The sequence below is a fragment of the Bubalus kerabau genome, chromosome 12, assembly GCF_029407905.1.
Source record: "Bubalus kerabau isolate K-KA32 ecotype Philippines breed swamp buffalo chromosome 12, PCC_UOA_SB_1v2, whole genome shotgun sequence".
NCBI lineage: Eukaryota > Metazoa > Chordata > Mammalia > Artiodactyla > Bovidae > Bubalus > Bubalus kerabau.
Genome location: NC_073635.1, coordinates 77010418 through 77025745, shown reverse-complemented (window position 1 = coordinate 77025745; position 15328 = coordinate 77010418). Strand labels below are relative to the sequence as shown.

The window sequence follows — 15328 nt, the reverse complement described above, 5'->3', positions numbered from 1 at the left end:
GGTGGTACAGTGGATAAGAATCTGCCCGCCCATGCAGGGGACACAGGTTCGATCCCTGGTTCGGGAAGACTTCATGTGCCACAGGGCAGCTAAGCCCGTGCACCTGCACTCTAGGGCCCGAGAGCCGCAACTACTGAAGCCCACGTGCCTAGAGCCCGTGGTCCACACCCAGAGAAGCTACTGGAATGAGAAACCCAGGCACTGCAATGAAGCGTAGCCCCTGCTCGCCCCAACTAGAGAAAGCCCTCCTGCAGCAATGAAGATGCACTGCAACCAAAAATTAATTAATTAAAAAAGGAAAAGAAATGAGCTCCAGGGCCACCAGCTTTTTGAAATAACTTCTGGCTAGTCCCCATCTTAGACTAGCACATTCCTCTCTCAGCGACTCTTTCTGTACCTTCTTGGTCAGTTCTTAATTCCAGTATCAAAAGGATGCCATCCCATCATTTTTCTTATGTCCTCCTTCTTTTTGGGTCCTGCAATGAGTCCCCATATTGTTGATCCTAAACCTCCGCCCAGGCCCCTGGACATTTTTATTGGCTTCTCCTTCTACTTTCCTGCTCAGGATTTCCCAGACTGTTTTGTGGGGGGCACTCTTACAGTGGTCTCTGAAAATGTGGGGAAGGCTCTTGAAAGTGTTCTTCTGCCATTGAGATTGTTGGCATCCATTGGGATATGTAAGGTTTCTTTCTAGTCTTTACTCAGGTAACCTTTGTAACTTGGTTCAACCTATTGTTTGTCTGGCCTCATATGAGCACACAGCCCTTCAGAGGGAAGACCCTGCTATGTATTGATGGAGAGCTTTAACTTTTTGTTGTTGTTTTTGTTATGTGTCTGTTAAATGTAAATTAGATTGTTTTTAGAGTAGTTTTAGGTTCACAGAAACATTGAAGAGGAAATACACAGAGTTCCCAAATACCCTGCCCCCCACACCCCTGCCATGTACAGCCTCCCGCATTATCAACACCCTGTACCAGAGTGATACATTTGTTACAACTGGTGAACCTATATCAATCTGTCATTGTCCCCCAAAATCCACCATTATTTTAGGGTTCATTCTTGTTCACTCTTGTGAATAAGGATTCCCAAGTGGCGCATCGGTAAAGATCTGTCTGCCAATGCAGAAAGTGCAGGAGACACGGGTTCCGTCCCTGGGTCAGGAAGATCCCTTGGAGGAGGAAATGGCAGCCCGATCCAGTACTCTTTCCTGGGAAATCCCAAGGACAGAAGAGCCTGGCGGGGTACAGTCCATAGGGTCACAAAGAGTCAAACAAGACTGAGCAGCTAAGCACGCATGCACAATTTCTTAACACATCTCATGACACAGACACTAAGTTTGAGAGTGTGGACTTGGAAGACAGGAAAGCTGAGGTCTAGGCTCTTCCCTCCTCCAGCTGTCTGCATGTGGGTCAGCTACTTACCTCTCTAGACCTGAGTTTCCCCATCTGAACAACAGGGTCAAAACATGTATCCACGATGCTGTGGTGTAGATTCAACAAGATGTGCTTAATGTTTTAGCCCCTAAAATGTGTTGAGTCTTTGTTTAAAAAACAAATGAACCTCTCCAGTTAGGAAATGCTGCTCCAGGCTCTCTTTGTGCGCCTCTCAACACAGTTACCCACCTTTTCTGACCTGCAGGTCCCTGTCTCCATTCCTAGGCCACAGGCTTGGAACATCCTTCGTGCCATTTACCAAGGGTTTTTTCTCCTCCTTTTAAGCAACATCTGAAATTGCTTTAAGAATGTTTCCTTGAATTTTTGAAACCAAATTCTTGTATTCTTTTTCAAAAAATATTTAGTTAATTAATTTGGCTGGGCTGGGTCTTAGTTGCAGCATGCAGGATCTTAGTTGTGGTCTGTGGGGTCTAGTTACCTGACCAGGGATCAAACCGAGGTCCCCTGCATTGGGAGCATGAATCTTAGCCTTGACCACCAGGGAAGTCCCTTTTCTTGAATTCTTGTCCAGAACTGATATTCCCTCTAGAGATGAATCTGTGCATCTTTGGATGTATCTGCCCTGTGCTTCCCTTCCTTCTCTTCCCTTCCTCCATCCATCCTTTCTACCCTCTCCCTACCCTTCTCCCTCCTCTCTTCCTCTTTTCCTTAACCCCCAACCCCCTTTCATTTCTCAATGAATATTTATTGAGAACCTGCCAAGGGACAGAGACTGCTAGGTGTATAAAATAATTAAGTTGGGCTCTCTGGCTGGGGGAGTATGCTTTCCAGCTGGGATGATATGTGTGGACTTGTAAGGACAGGACTGCCTGGGGTCCGAGTTGCTCTGCGGGTGGCCCAGTCCATTATCCTCACTCCACCCCATGTGATTTCATGTAATGGGTTACTATGCCGTTCACATGATCAGTGTTGTCTATTTTGGACCGTGAGCTCCCTGGGAACAGAGATGAAGCCCCTTGTAACAGCCAGGGCCTTGGGGACACGGTGATCAGAGAGTTAGTCATTGTGCAGATGACGTAAGCCAGTGAGAAGGCGGGGTTTGTACATACAAACTGCAGAAAGAAGAAATTTACATGCAGGTTCCATATGCATACCTTTCTTCCTCATTTTCTTGCAGCTCCTGTCACATATAGAGAAACTTCGAACTTCAATGATAGACGATCTAAATGCAAGTAATGTCTTCTACAAGAAAAGGATAGAAGAGCTAGGGCAGAGGCTCCAGGAACAGAATGAGCTGATCATCACTCAGAGACAGCAGGTATTTTGGTGTTTGTATATTGGCACCATTTTTCTGTAACCAGTACAACTTATTTAAGAACATATGTCTTTAGAGCATTTGTAAGTTGGATAAGATGAAGATAGAATATATTCCCACCCCACCGTGGTTGTGTGTCCAAGTCAATAAAATAATTTTTTAAAAGGTATTTTTGAAATACTGTAGAGCAATTAGATTTTTTTCAGTTAAAAATCAGGATAAATGTGAAGGCACCTAAGAATTTCTTTCGCTAATTCCTTTGAGAAGCAGCTGAATCCAAATGCTGCTTTTATAAAACATTTGTCTCCATGTCATTAAAGTCCACATGTCCTGTGTCTTTGGGGCATTTAGTGAAAAGGTTCATTTACTGAGCCGAGTATCTGTTGATCATCCAGTACATCCCTGTCTAGTTTCAAACATGGATCGCTGAAAGACTGTTCTTCTTTGCAGATTAAAGAGTTCACCAGTAAACCGTTAAACAGTGTCAGTGAACCCAAAGGTAAGTGGACCAGGATCCCAGTGCTGAAGGCAAGGTGGGCCATCCTAATGGTGTGCTGAACATTGGTGAATGTGGGGCTGAGACGGTTCACGGGTGCTAAGATGACATTCCTCTAGTTTTTTTGACTTGGGAGCTCTGTTACCACAACCCAGAGAGTTGAAGAATTTCAAATACCTAATCTGTCATCAAATGGTCTCCTGTGCTTTTTATCAGAGTATTGTTATGCACATAATACGTGCTCAGTAACTGTACCCCTGGATGAATGTGCAGTTAGATGATTTAGGATTAAAAGCGCAGAGTCCACAGGCAGGCTGGGATCAGCTCCCATCTCTGGCACTTTGTAGCTTTGTGAGCCTCTGCCCCAGTTTCCTCAGCTCAGAAGCTGGAGTATTAGTAGTATTTACATCATAGACTTGTTATGAGGATTAAATGGGAAAATATGTAAAGAGCACCTGTTAAATACTCATCAGTGTTGGCTATTGTTATTGATAGTAAACTCTTAATTATCCTAAAGTGCTATGGAGGCTTGATGCGCGATTCTTTGTTATGGCCGGCTGGGGTTGAGGGTTTGCTCTAAGCATAGTGGGGGGATATACAGCCTACTGAAAATAGCAATGATAGCCACCCATCTCCACAACATTCAGGAACTGGTCTAGAAGCGGGACTGGGAGTCAGAAATACAGTCTCCCATCATAGCATCAAGCTTGCCTTCTGCCTGATTGCCTTCTGAGTGGTCCCAGTCTTGGTTCCCATCTGTCTCAGATAGTAGGGCATCTTTGTCTACTTGAGGGATGCCAACTGGGAATTGGTACTGGGTATATGTATGGGTTGCATTTCCTCCCTGTTTCTGGGGTCATGAGAAATGCAGGCATGTCTTGGAAATATTGCAGGTTCAGTTGTAGACCACTGCAATACAACCGGTAATCACAATACAGCGAGTCACACAATTGTTTTTTATTTTCCAGTGTATATGAGTTATGCTTATACTATACCATAGTCTATTAAGTGTACAATAGCATTATGTCTAAAAAAATGAACATATACTGTATTGCTAAAAATGCTGACCGTCACCTGACAACAGTGTTGCCACAAACCTTTAATTTGTAAAAGTGCAGTATCTTCAAAGTACAATAAAGTGTAGTAAAATGAGATTGGCCTGTATGTTGACCTGCACACTTGGTTTCCTTGTTTTAAGATCAAGTTTTGGAAAGGGTGGTAGTTCCCTGTAACTTCTCTTGAAACAGTTACAGTTCAGATAATTAGGAATACCTGAATAATTGGGATAAATATTTGAAAAATAATTTTAGGAAAAAGTTAACTTTGAAGGGATTTATGTTAAACATCTTTGTTGGGTAAGTTTCGCTACATGTTGGTACATTTCATGTATTGTATTTTTGGGGAAAATATTAGGATGTACACTAGCAAAATATAACCCATAGCTTGTGGGTTTTGTTATTAATTTATCTTTTTTTAATTTCAGGGAATCTTTTAACCTGGCAAACTTTTGAATCTAAGCCAACTGCCCCAACGGTACCAAGTAAGTTTCTGTGATAGGCTCAGGGTTCTAAAGATAGTTTTAAAATGCTTAAACCCATATATAACTTCTGCTTATTCTTTTTAGAGACGATTCTTAGAACATCAGTGTGTTTGGAGATTACATAATGATCTATTTTGATTCCTGGCCTTGACCTGGTTCTAAAACCCACTATTATAAATGTCCGTGTGGTTTTGTGGTGGTTTTGGTTAGCCATACCTATTACCTTGACAGTTTGCCTAATAAAGGAATGGCTAAAGATTCCTTGGCGTCAGCCCGGTGTGTGCTCTGGGTGTCCCAAGGCAAAGCACTGTGACGATGTGACTGTGTGTTGCGACCACCACATTTTGGCATCTCTGAGACCCCGTGCTGCAGGGTTTGACCCAAGGCCCTTGGGTCAGTCACTCACAAAGTCACAGCACCGCTGTCTTCCAGAGCTGTCAGGATTTGGCTAGAATCCAAAAAGACATCATCTGTACAGTTGAGAAATGGATGGATTGTCTTCTTAATATTAGTTGAAATATTTTTGTTCCATTCAGGAAAGCGTGTGAACAGGATCTGAATACTAAGGGAGGGCCTGCCCCGAGGCCGGGCACAGAACGGCCATGCATGTGGGCCCAGGACTTGTAGTGATGAAAGGACACTGATGAGCATGTTTGGGAACTGGGCACAATTGACTGGAAAGGGCTGATGGTTTTAAATGCTCAACTGCTTCTTGAGGCCTGTTGATGTTGGTCCTGGAAGCTGAAGAGGTTGAGAGATGCTGAGAAGGAGAGGGCAGTTAAAGTGCCAAGAGTAGAGCTAAGGGGAGAACAGAAGCATTTCAAAGACATATGGAAAAATTACAAGACATTCAATTATTATTGTTTATATTTTAATTATACTTAGCACAATACAGGGGAGCCTGGTGGGCTGCCGTCTATGGGGTCACACAGAGTTGGACATGACTGAAGCGACTTAGCAGCAGCAGCAGCAGCAGCAGCAGCACAGTATTGGAACCGTTGTGCTAAGTTGCTTCAGTTGTGTCTGACTCTTTGCGGCCCCATGGATTGTAGCCCGCCAGGCTCCTCTGTCTATGGGATTTCCCAGGCAAGAATACTGGAGTGGGCTGCCATGCCCTCCTAATAGGGGATCTTCCTGACCCAGGGATTGAACCTGCACCTCTTAGTCTCCTGCATTAGCAGGTGGGTTCTTCACCACTAACACCACCTGGGAAGCCCATTGAAATGATAACATGTTCCAATAAAACTTTATTTACAAAAACAGGCAGGTGTTGGTGTGTCTTATAGACTGTAGTTTGTCAAACCTGGATCTAGCTTAGCAAGTTGCAGATGGGTTCGAAGGCCATATTTCCAGAATCGTTAGCAGTTTACCCATAGTTAGAAGTTGAACACTTTCACACCAGCCATTGTAAAGATGAAATTGTATGCCTACAGGGGTAGCTAGGGCTTGTGACCAGTATTTCTTAGATAGGATTAGAATTAAAGATCTGTTTTTAATAAGCTATGGAAAAAGTCAGTAAACTAATAGACAAATAGTTGAGAGAGGAACCTCAGATAGAAATTGTCAGTATTGGAAGAGAGGCTGTAGAATCTAATTTTCTGAGATATTTTGATGTAAAGAGTGTTGTCTTACTTGAATCAGGTATACTCTTTTAAAGGCTGTAGCTGAATTAATGCCTTTAAAAGGTGTCTTTCAGCCCACTGATTGGGGTAGTCTTATAAATTGGTTTATTGTACATGAATATTCATAACAGCATTATTCTTAATAGCCCCAAAGTGGAAAAAGCCCTAATGGCCATCAACTAATGAATAGATAATAAAATGTGGTCTATCTACGAAATGGGATGTTATTTGGCCATAAAAATACATGCTAATGCTGACATGTGCTTCAACATGGATGAAACATGAAAACATGATGCTAAGTTAAAGTAAGCGGACTACAGAAGGTCACATAACTAATTGTATAATTCCATTTATAATATAAGTAAAGACTAGGCAAATCCATAGAGATAGAAAGTAGATCTTTGGTTGCCCGGGCCTGCAGGGAGGGAGAGATGAGGCTAATAGACCTGGGTATTTGGGGAGGTGTACATGTAATGAGTATGTTCAAAAACTTGAGAGTGGTTATGGTTGTCCCATAACCATAACCTCTGTGGTTGTACCTCTGTGACTGTATTAAAACCCACTGACTTGTATATTTGAAAAGGGTGGATTGTATTTCAAATTGTTATAAATTTGGTTTAGGTTAGTTGGTGCTATCTTTGTCATTTGAAACATTTGTCCCCTCATGATCTGTGTATTAATATACCTTGACTAATTTGATGAATACTCAGTTTATCCTCACGTTCAGATGTTAATGCTATAAATACAGGACCCTGTAATTACATTTTTATGCTTTTTCAGTGAATGCCCCAGCCCCCCAGACACTGGATACGAAGTCAAGTCTAACAATGGCACATGGTAAGTTTCAGCAAAGTCTCAGCATTTTATATACAGTTTCCACCTGAGTTAGATAACTTATTAACTGAAAAGTGCTTCTGTGGGGGTTATTTATGCAAACAAAACATTTTGATGAATGCAAAATAGTTAATAAAACTGCAGTCTTCCTATGTAATGCTACTATGAACTAGTCAAACCTACCAGCCATAAAGTAGAAAATGTATCTATTGCTGGGCTCACAAGTAGAGATTTTTAACTCTGAGTAGTTCTTGGAGCATTTGTGATTTTTGGTGGAAAGTAGTAGGTATTGGGTAAGAGGGTGACTTTCCTACTAGACCAGCCAACCAGCACATGCCACAGGGCATACGTGATTGTTTGTATAACTTTGAATGTGGCAGCCAGTCACCTTTTTTAAGCAAACAGTTGCAGGGATTGGTTGAGAAAATCTAGAAAAGACACGTGATGGAAACCAAAGGAAAAAGTAGGAACCCCTGGATGAAATTGCTGCCAGGATCCAGGTCTTGGACCAGGTCACAGGGTAATAATTGTTATTAACATGATCCAGTAGACAGGGTGAATATTTATAAACATATCTTTATGCAACTAAGGTGCTAGCAGTTTTTATGGTATGTTTTCAATATATTGTTTTCCTGTGGTCTGCTGTGTGTTAAGTGATTTAAAGTGGGAGGGGGACCATCTTTTTCCTGTCTTACCTACAAATGTTTCTGGAATCTAATGATTACTTTATTCCACTTCTCTATTTAGCCTTTTACTTTGGACTTAAATCCATGGCCAGTTGAGTTGGACTTTTTGTCTTCAGAAATATTGTGGTTCATGTATGATGGCCTTTTGTAATTATTCTCTTTACTCACTGACTGATTCATGAAGTGTTTACTGGCCCTGATTTTTTTCCTAAGATCATTTCAGGGGGATTGGTTCCCTTGGGTGTGTGTTTGTAATACGTAATGCATAAATTCTTCACATATTGGATGTTATTATCTTCAAGTGTTTAGAACATGCAGGGTTTTTTTCCTTTGAACCAGTAACAGAGAGAAATATATGAATATATTCAATATGAATTATATATGAATATAGGAGGAAATCATTTCTAACAATTATTGTCTATTCATATTATTTATGTCGGGTTAATATCTCTCTGTTGCCTCCTTTTTTAGGGTTGATTTTTATAAGGCATTGCTGGCTATTTCTTTTTGTATATCAACATGTATTTTAGTTTCTTTTGTTTCCCCTTTGTTTTTGCTAGCTTCCTATCTGACATTATATGAGGGCCGTGTTTTCATTGTTTTATATTTTTGGTGCCTGAGCAGGGACACGTATGGTAGGCATGGAATGCTATCTGGGGCTGATTCCAGGGTCCCAACAAGTCTGTCAGTTTTAGAGCATCGTGTTCCATGTGGATCCCGCCCTGCCCAGGCTGGGGCTGCATGAATTAGCCATGCTCCCTTGCTGGCGTCTGCTGCGATTGAAATGCTCATTTTAAATGCCAGCCTGGCATGAGGCCCACAGCCCTTGGATTGGGATCAAAGCTGATTTGTGAGCATCTCAATGGTTAGGAGTGAGGAGCCGGCTTGGCGGGGGCCCACTGCCCCCGCCCCCAGGCATGGCAGCTTCCCCAGGTGCTGGGGGTGGGGGGGCAGGAGGTTGGAGAGGACAGGGAGGGTTGGTCACAGATTGCACAACATTAATTAGCCCAGCTTCCTCTCTGTCTTTCCTTTTGTTTTATCATAAACCTCGATGAGGTCCTTTACCATGAAAAATCTCAGGATTACTCACCAGCTGAGGTTGGGTTCCCCGAGACACAGGCTGCGGGGTGGAGGTTTGCAGGTGAGATTTGGGCACTGCTCTCAGATGACACCCGTGAGAGAAGCAGGGTTGGGTGTTAAAGGGACATTGATCTCAGAGGCAGCTGCAGTAGAGGTCTCAGCAGGTCTGACTGGGGGTTTTAGAGCTGGGAGAGGCATTCTGGAGTTGTCCAGAGTCAAGGTGAACACTTATAAGATATGCGTTGCCCTAGGGAGAGGGGTACTAGCTGCTCCTCTCCGTGGAGACAGGCAGAAATTAGCAGCAAAAAGTGGCAGGAGAGCACTGGAAGTGAATTATTGGTGGGGATGAATTTGTTGACAGAGTGGGGAATGTGCAGAAGAGATTGGAGGGATGCTGGTTGAGGTTGCTTATGGCAACCACTGAGTGATGGACTGAAGCTGTTTGGGTCTTTCTTGTGGCATTTCATAGCTGCTGAATGTTCAGAGACTGAGCGTGGCAGGATTGGAGAGCTGGGCTGTAGGAAGAATTCAAAGAATCTGAGCTGGGAGATCAGTTGGTGATGTTAGACATAGTCTGAGAGATACCTAGTCTGTCCTTGAATGGTCTCCTGTCCTTTTTGACAGGCTTCCCAGGTGGCTCAGTGGTAGAGAATCTGCCTGTCAAGCTGGAGATGTGAGTTTAGTCCCTAGGTCAGGAAGGTCCCCTGGAGAAGGAAATGGCAACCCACTCCAGTATTCTTGCCTGGAGAATCCCATGGACAGAGGAGCTTGGTGGGCTACTGTCTGTGGGGTTGCAGAGTCGGATACAACTGACTAACTAAACAACAAGAGATTCCTTACCTAGGGACTGGGGTTACAGTGACGAAATGGGAGGGAGTGAACATAACAGCCGTTCTATGGGATTGGTGGAAAGGCTGTACCAGTGATTGGGAAGCAAAGGAGAGAGAAAGGCCAGAACATGATGAGCTCAGGTTCTGGCTGGGTGATGTCTGGAAGACAAACCCCACGGGCATCAGTGGGAAGGCATTGGAGCTTCATGGCCAAGAGCCTGGAGTTTGGAAACAGTCTGGATTCATGGTTGAGTCATGAGACCATGGACTTGGGTTTTCTTGTTTGCCAGATGGGGAGAAGAGTCTTGGCTACTCCACTGGGCTGTGGTCAGGGTGGATGAGGCAAGGCCTTTGGAGCAGAAGTCGCTGAGCATGCACAGGCTAAACATTAGCTTCTAGCGTGGGGCGATGAAGTCCAACCAAGTCAGCCAGTGGAGAAAGGGCTGGGTGAAGAACTGGGATTTTTTCTTCTGGAGGTAATGGTGGGAGACTGACAGAAAGATTTTTCTGGAAGCCTCTGAGCATTTCAACTCAGCTCAGGACAGAACTGGAGGCTGGACCTATGGCTTATAAAGCATGAGGATGGCAGGCCTTCCGTCCCAAATCTGGGACATCAGCCTGCTTTCGGTGCTCTGGGGTCTGGTCAGCCTCGCTTCCTCAGCCTTTATTATTGTAGGAGTCCAGATTCAGGAATCTGTCCTTCCCCTGCCTTCTGCACCACCGCAGGAAATGTCAGGTTTTGACCATTAATCCTGACTCAAGAGAGACAAATCATAGGATTATCCTATAATATAATAAGTTTGTATATTATGATATTGTAAGATATTATAAAAGTTTTCCTTATAACTTTTATTTTTGTCTTTTTCAGAAATTACAATAAAATATAAACTATGTGACTTAAAAAAATGAAATTAGCTATCCTCTTAAATCTCTGTTTTCAGCAGTTCAAATTAGGAGAATACATGTGTAACCTTACTTTTTTAAAAATTTTTAAACTTTTTATTGAAGTATAGTTAACATATAACATTATATTATTTGCACGTATACAATATAATGATTTGATATTTGTATATGTTGCAAAATAATCACCACGTCTAGTTAACGTCCACCACCACCCATAGTTACACATTTTTTTCTTCATCTGTATAATTTTAAAATCTTGATGCTGAATAATAAATTCAAAAGCACATTTGTGGTGTTCACCACTTGCGTTACAGGGTTCAAATCACATGTTCCTTTGTGGTGGGGCCATGTTTATGTTTCAGAATTCAAGTGGAATCCTATTTACTGATAGACTGTGTGCTGACAGTTCATTTGAAAGTAGTTTAAAATGCATTTCTCCCATATAGTCAGTGTTAGAGATGTTGACTATATTGCTGAACTAGCTGTAAGAGCCTAGTTATAAACACTTAAATATAGCTATTAAATATATATGTGTGTGTGTGTGTATATGTATATATATTTGTATATGCCTAAAATAGAATACCAGAAATACCCTTTAATAAATTAGAAGACCTTCAAAGTAGGAGGTAGTAAATCTGAGATAATACATGCAAAGCACTTAGGTCTGTGCCTGGAAGCCCAGGAAGTAAGTTGGCCACTATTACCCTCCCCAGTCACCCACCCTGGGGTCTGGTGGTGGAATGAAATGGCTTCCGTTTGTGGGAGCCGGTGAACAGCTCTCTGTTCAGGCAACCTGTGTCAGCCTCCAGGCTGAAAATGAGTGAACCAGGCACCCCCTAAGCCAGACTTTTGGTTGCGTTTCCCTCTGTGCCTAAAGCCTGACTGCTGTGGTTAGTTAGACCTTCAGCCAACCCTGACCTCCTATTCCCTCTGCTGATAGATGGGGTTTACTTTATCCATGCTGCCCTGGGTTTTCTTGTGTGTGCACGGTGACATTTCCCCGGGAAGTCACCCAGAGACTTCATCTCCCCCAGTCACTCTTCTGGGGTGGGATTGGGAAGAGCCCATCTTCGTCTGTCATCCATTGATGACAGCTTTACCCCGTTGATTCTCTGGGAGCACGTGAAACGTTGTTTAGGGACACAGAGGTGTATGATGAGAGTGCGTCTAAGTCCTCCTGCTGACCCCAAGAGACCTCTCCTTGACCTTCTACTATTCTGGTCCTTTTACTCGAAGGCCCTGGGGCTAACAAGAAGTGGGAACCCCAGGGCCCTAGGAATTTTTTATGTTTTTATCTTTGGAAATTGAAATCATTTCGATAATTTTCTATTTAGCTACCTGATTAAGATATAAGGAAAAAAATATATATGATATAAGGAAAAATATAGATACAAGATATAAGGATATATATATATGATATAAGAAAATATATATAAGATATAGGGAAATATATATATATGATATAAGGAAAATATATCTGTGTCAAAAAATATTTTTAGGGATAAGTGAAGAAGAACTTCCACAGTTGTGTCCTTGTGCCTTAAAGAAATCATGTCTGGCACTAAGTTGATGAGCAAGAAATTTTAACCTAATTACTTAAAAATATAATTTCCTGAGAGTGAGTTAACAGAAAATACATAGAAAGGGCGAATACTGTGGAAAAGTAACCAGGTTTAACTGACTGCCTTGCCTTAATTTTTTTTTCCCATTTCAGGCCTGCTATTTCAGGCCTGGTTAAAGTACTATGGAACAATGTCTTTCAAAATTGTTTGAAAGGAACTAACTTTACTTTGCTGTTGTCCTGTCTGTACTATTCTTATTTTTCCTCATTAATAGAACAGGCATTCTCATCGCACATACTGGAACCAATAGAAGAACTTTCAGAGGAAGAAAAAGGTAACCATGAGCTTGATCAGGGTTTATATCTGCATCAATCACATTTAGATGCTAAAACCCAAGCTTTGAAAGTACTTGAGCTTTATTGTAGTGTATCAAAATTAGGAAGGCATTTAGGTTTGGATTACATTTCCAGTCTGTCTGTAGTATTCTGGCATCCTGTTCCCATAATGTGCTGTTATAGTTCTGCCCTGCCTTACTGTTTTTTAGCATATGAGTAAGAATTTTCTGTGTCAGGGAACTTGAAAAAAAAATTTAAGCCATATGTCAATGCCAAGATTTTCTGATCAGGTGACAGATTGACACAGTTGTGTGCCAGATTATATAAAAATTATTATATAAAAATATTCATATCACAGTAGTCATTTCTCATACCCTGAATCTACCAAATGAATAAGTAAAGTGCCCATTTCAAAAATTGTTTTTAATAGCAACGAAGGCATAATGTCTAAGCTCTGAATGTGGAATATTTACATACAGAATATCTCAATGGCAGAATTTGAGAGCTGTTATAGGTTTGGGGAGTTAATTAAAGTTATTACTGCTTCCTCATTTTATTTGGCAGTAATAATAAAAATTATTTCCTATCAACTAATTTTTAAAGTTTGTGAACGCTTATTTACATTATTAATAGTATTTTCTAATGACTTAGAGATCCTAAAACAATTATATTTGGATCAGTTTATCATAATTTTCTCCTTAGTAATGCTTTACCATATTTTACTTCTTTAGGAGAAAGAAAATTGTTAATATTTATATGGGCTGTGGTTGTATCATTTTTGTTAGGAAGAAAAGTAAAATTATACATTCTAATATGTAAATTCTTAATGTTATAACTTCTGTGTTCTCTAGACTTGTCCCAATTTTTTTTTTTTTTTGTATAAGGATACAGATAGAGAAGGGACTAAATCACGCATACCTGTAACATCTGCATGATGTATTTTTTCATTTTACCTGCATATAACATGCTTGCTCTTTCATAAGTATCGTTTATTGATGTCCGGAACACAAGATCCCTTATTCTTGGAAGAATCCCAATGAAATATGTCAGGAGGTTCATAGATAGGGTCCAGAATTTTGAAACTAGTGTCTCCAGTTACATAGTTCGTACTATTTAAAATGAGTCAGCCAGGTTCCAAGAGGAATCCTGGTTTGTCCATCATCACCATTTCAGTTCCAAGTTTCACCCATTGCATCTTCTGCCTGGGCTTCTTTTAGGTTTCTTGTACTCAGACAATGTAAGGTTTGCATTGCTGATGGCAAACACCATCATTGGCTGTTGCCACACTTAGGGAGCCGAGTTGGGAAACTCATCTTTGCCGCCCACCATGTGTCCAGACACAGCTCTAGTGGAGATGGGTGAGTGCTGAGGACCAGTGGGATCAACTGAGTCCCAGCGCTCTGTTACAGAAACCAGTGACTGCATCTTTCTAGTGCCTCCGTGGAGCCAGCCGGCTAGCAGCAGTCTAATTGCCATCAATAAATTCCTCAGCTTGTACTAACATTTGCAGACAAATGCTTGTGCGGCTGAATTTTGGCAATGATTTGCAAAAACACTACAGCTTTTTACCAAGAGTTAACTCATCCTTTGAGGCAGACTTGATCTCACTTCCATTGAATGTTAGCATGTGAGGGCCAGGAGGGATCTCAGGGGTTATTTTATTTTTCAGAAACATGAAACACAAGGGGATTAGGAGCTTGCTCCAGGTCATTGAGTTTAATTAGTGACAGTGGCTGGGACTAACGTCCAGGTTTTCTGTTTTCCATGGTTTAATGCAAAGAACAAAGTGATGGAGGAAGGCAAACAGGTCCAACCTTTGCAGGACTGGATGGGTGGCCTTTGGGGAATTCTCTACCTCTCTGGTTTTAAAGTCCTGTGAATAATGAGGAAATTGAGTACTAGACGATCAAGTCCCTTCCAACTCAGAAATTCTGTTGTGTTGCTTTTTGTTTTGTTTAACTACTTGCTTTGCGCTACAATTATTTGCTTACCATGAATGGTATGGTGTGTTAATGAGTCTGATATAACTGATTACATGTATGGGCTATTATGTGTTAGCCTGGCCATCTGCTTGGACATGCTTTATGTTTTTTATTTAGAGGAAATGCAGATTTCTAGAATAGTTTGTCTTGATCTTGGTGAGACAATATGTGCTTTACCTAAAATCTTCAGTTCTGATCGTCTTTCAAGTCATTCATTTCACCTTTACAGAAAAGGTTTATCTTTATTATCTTTTCCTATCTATTCTACTTTCTTTGTCTTGCTTCTGTCTTGCCAGCCGCAGGCTCATAAGACTTCTTCGTATAAAAGTTTTTCTAATTATTCACAAATGACTTTCTAAAGTGAGCACCCACTTATGAAGGAATTTAAGGACAGAGGGAAATCTCCCATCATTTGGGGGAACTTAGGCATCAAAATGAACTTGCCATCAGGGCTGAAGGTGAACTTGGACCAGCCAGCAAATGAATTCAGTTACCTCTATCAACAACTTTGCAACTCTTCTAGACTGTGGCCAGTCTGTTCCGGGTGTCACGTGATCCCTGCTTGTGGCCCCATGTCCCGTAGTCTCTCTTCGGACTGGGCTTCTGTGTTGTTTCCTTTATATCTGAGGTGCTGGCCAAAGAATTGTCTTTGCCTAATTGAGACAGGAGGTGCATCTATTTCAACAGTAGCTCTATGACTTCCAGGCTCTCTCTTGGTACTTCTTTTTACTTTCAGCCCTAGACAGTTG

At 41.6% G+C, this 15328-nt stretch overlaps 1 protein-coding gene across 5 annotated transcripts in view; it reads left to right on the top strand.

Moving 5' to 3' along the window:
- Positions 1-15328, top strand: part of DZIP1 (DAZ interacting zinc finger protein 1) — a 49734-nt gene that overhangs the window by 20849 nt on the left and 13557 nt on the right. For 4 of the 5 annotated variants that reach the window (XM_055542847.1, XM_055542848.1, XM_055542849.1 and 1 more), the window contains 5 exons: positions 2572-2712; positions 3160-3208; positions 4689-4745; positions 7148-7204; positions 12537-12596. In XM_055542847.1, the coding sequence (XP_055398822.1) occupies positions 2572-2712; positions 3160-3208; positions 4689-4745; positions 7148-7204; positions 12537-12596 (364 nt within the window). The remainder of the gene's footprint in view (positions 1-2571; positions 2713-3159; positions 3209-4688; positions 4746-7147; positions 7205-12536; positions 12597-15328) is intronic. The other variant, XM_055542850.1, reaches the window with a different exon arrangement.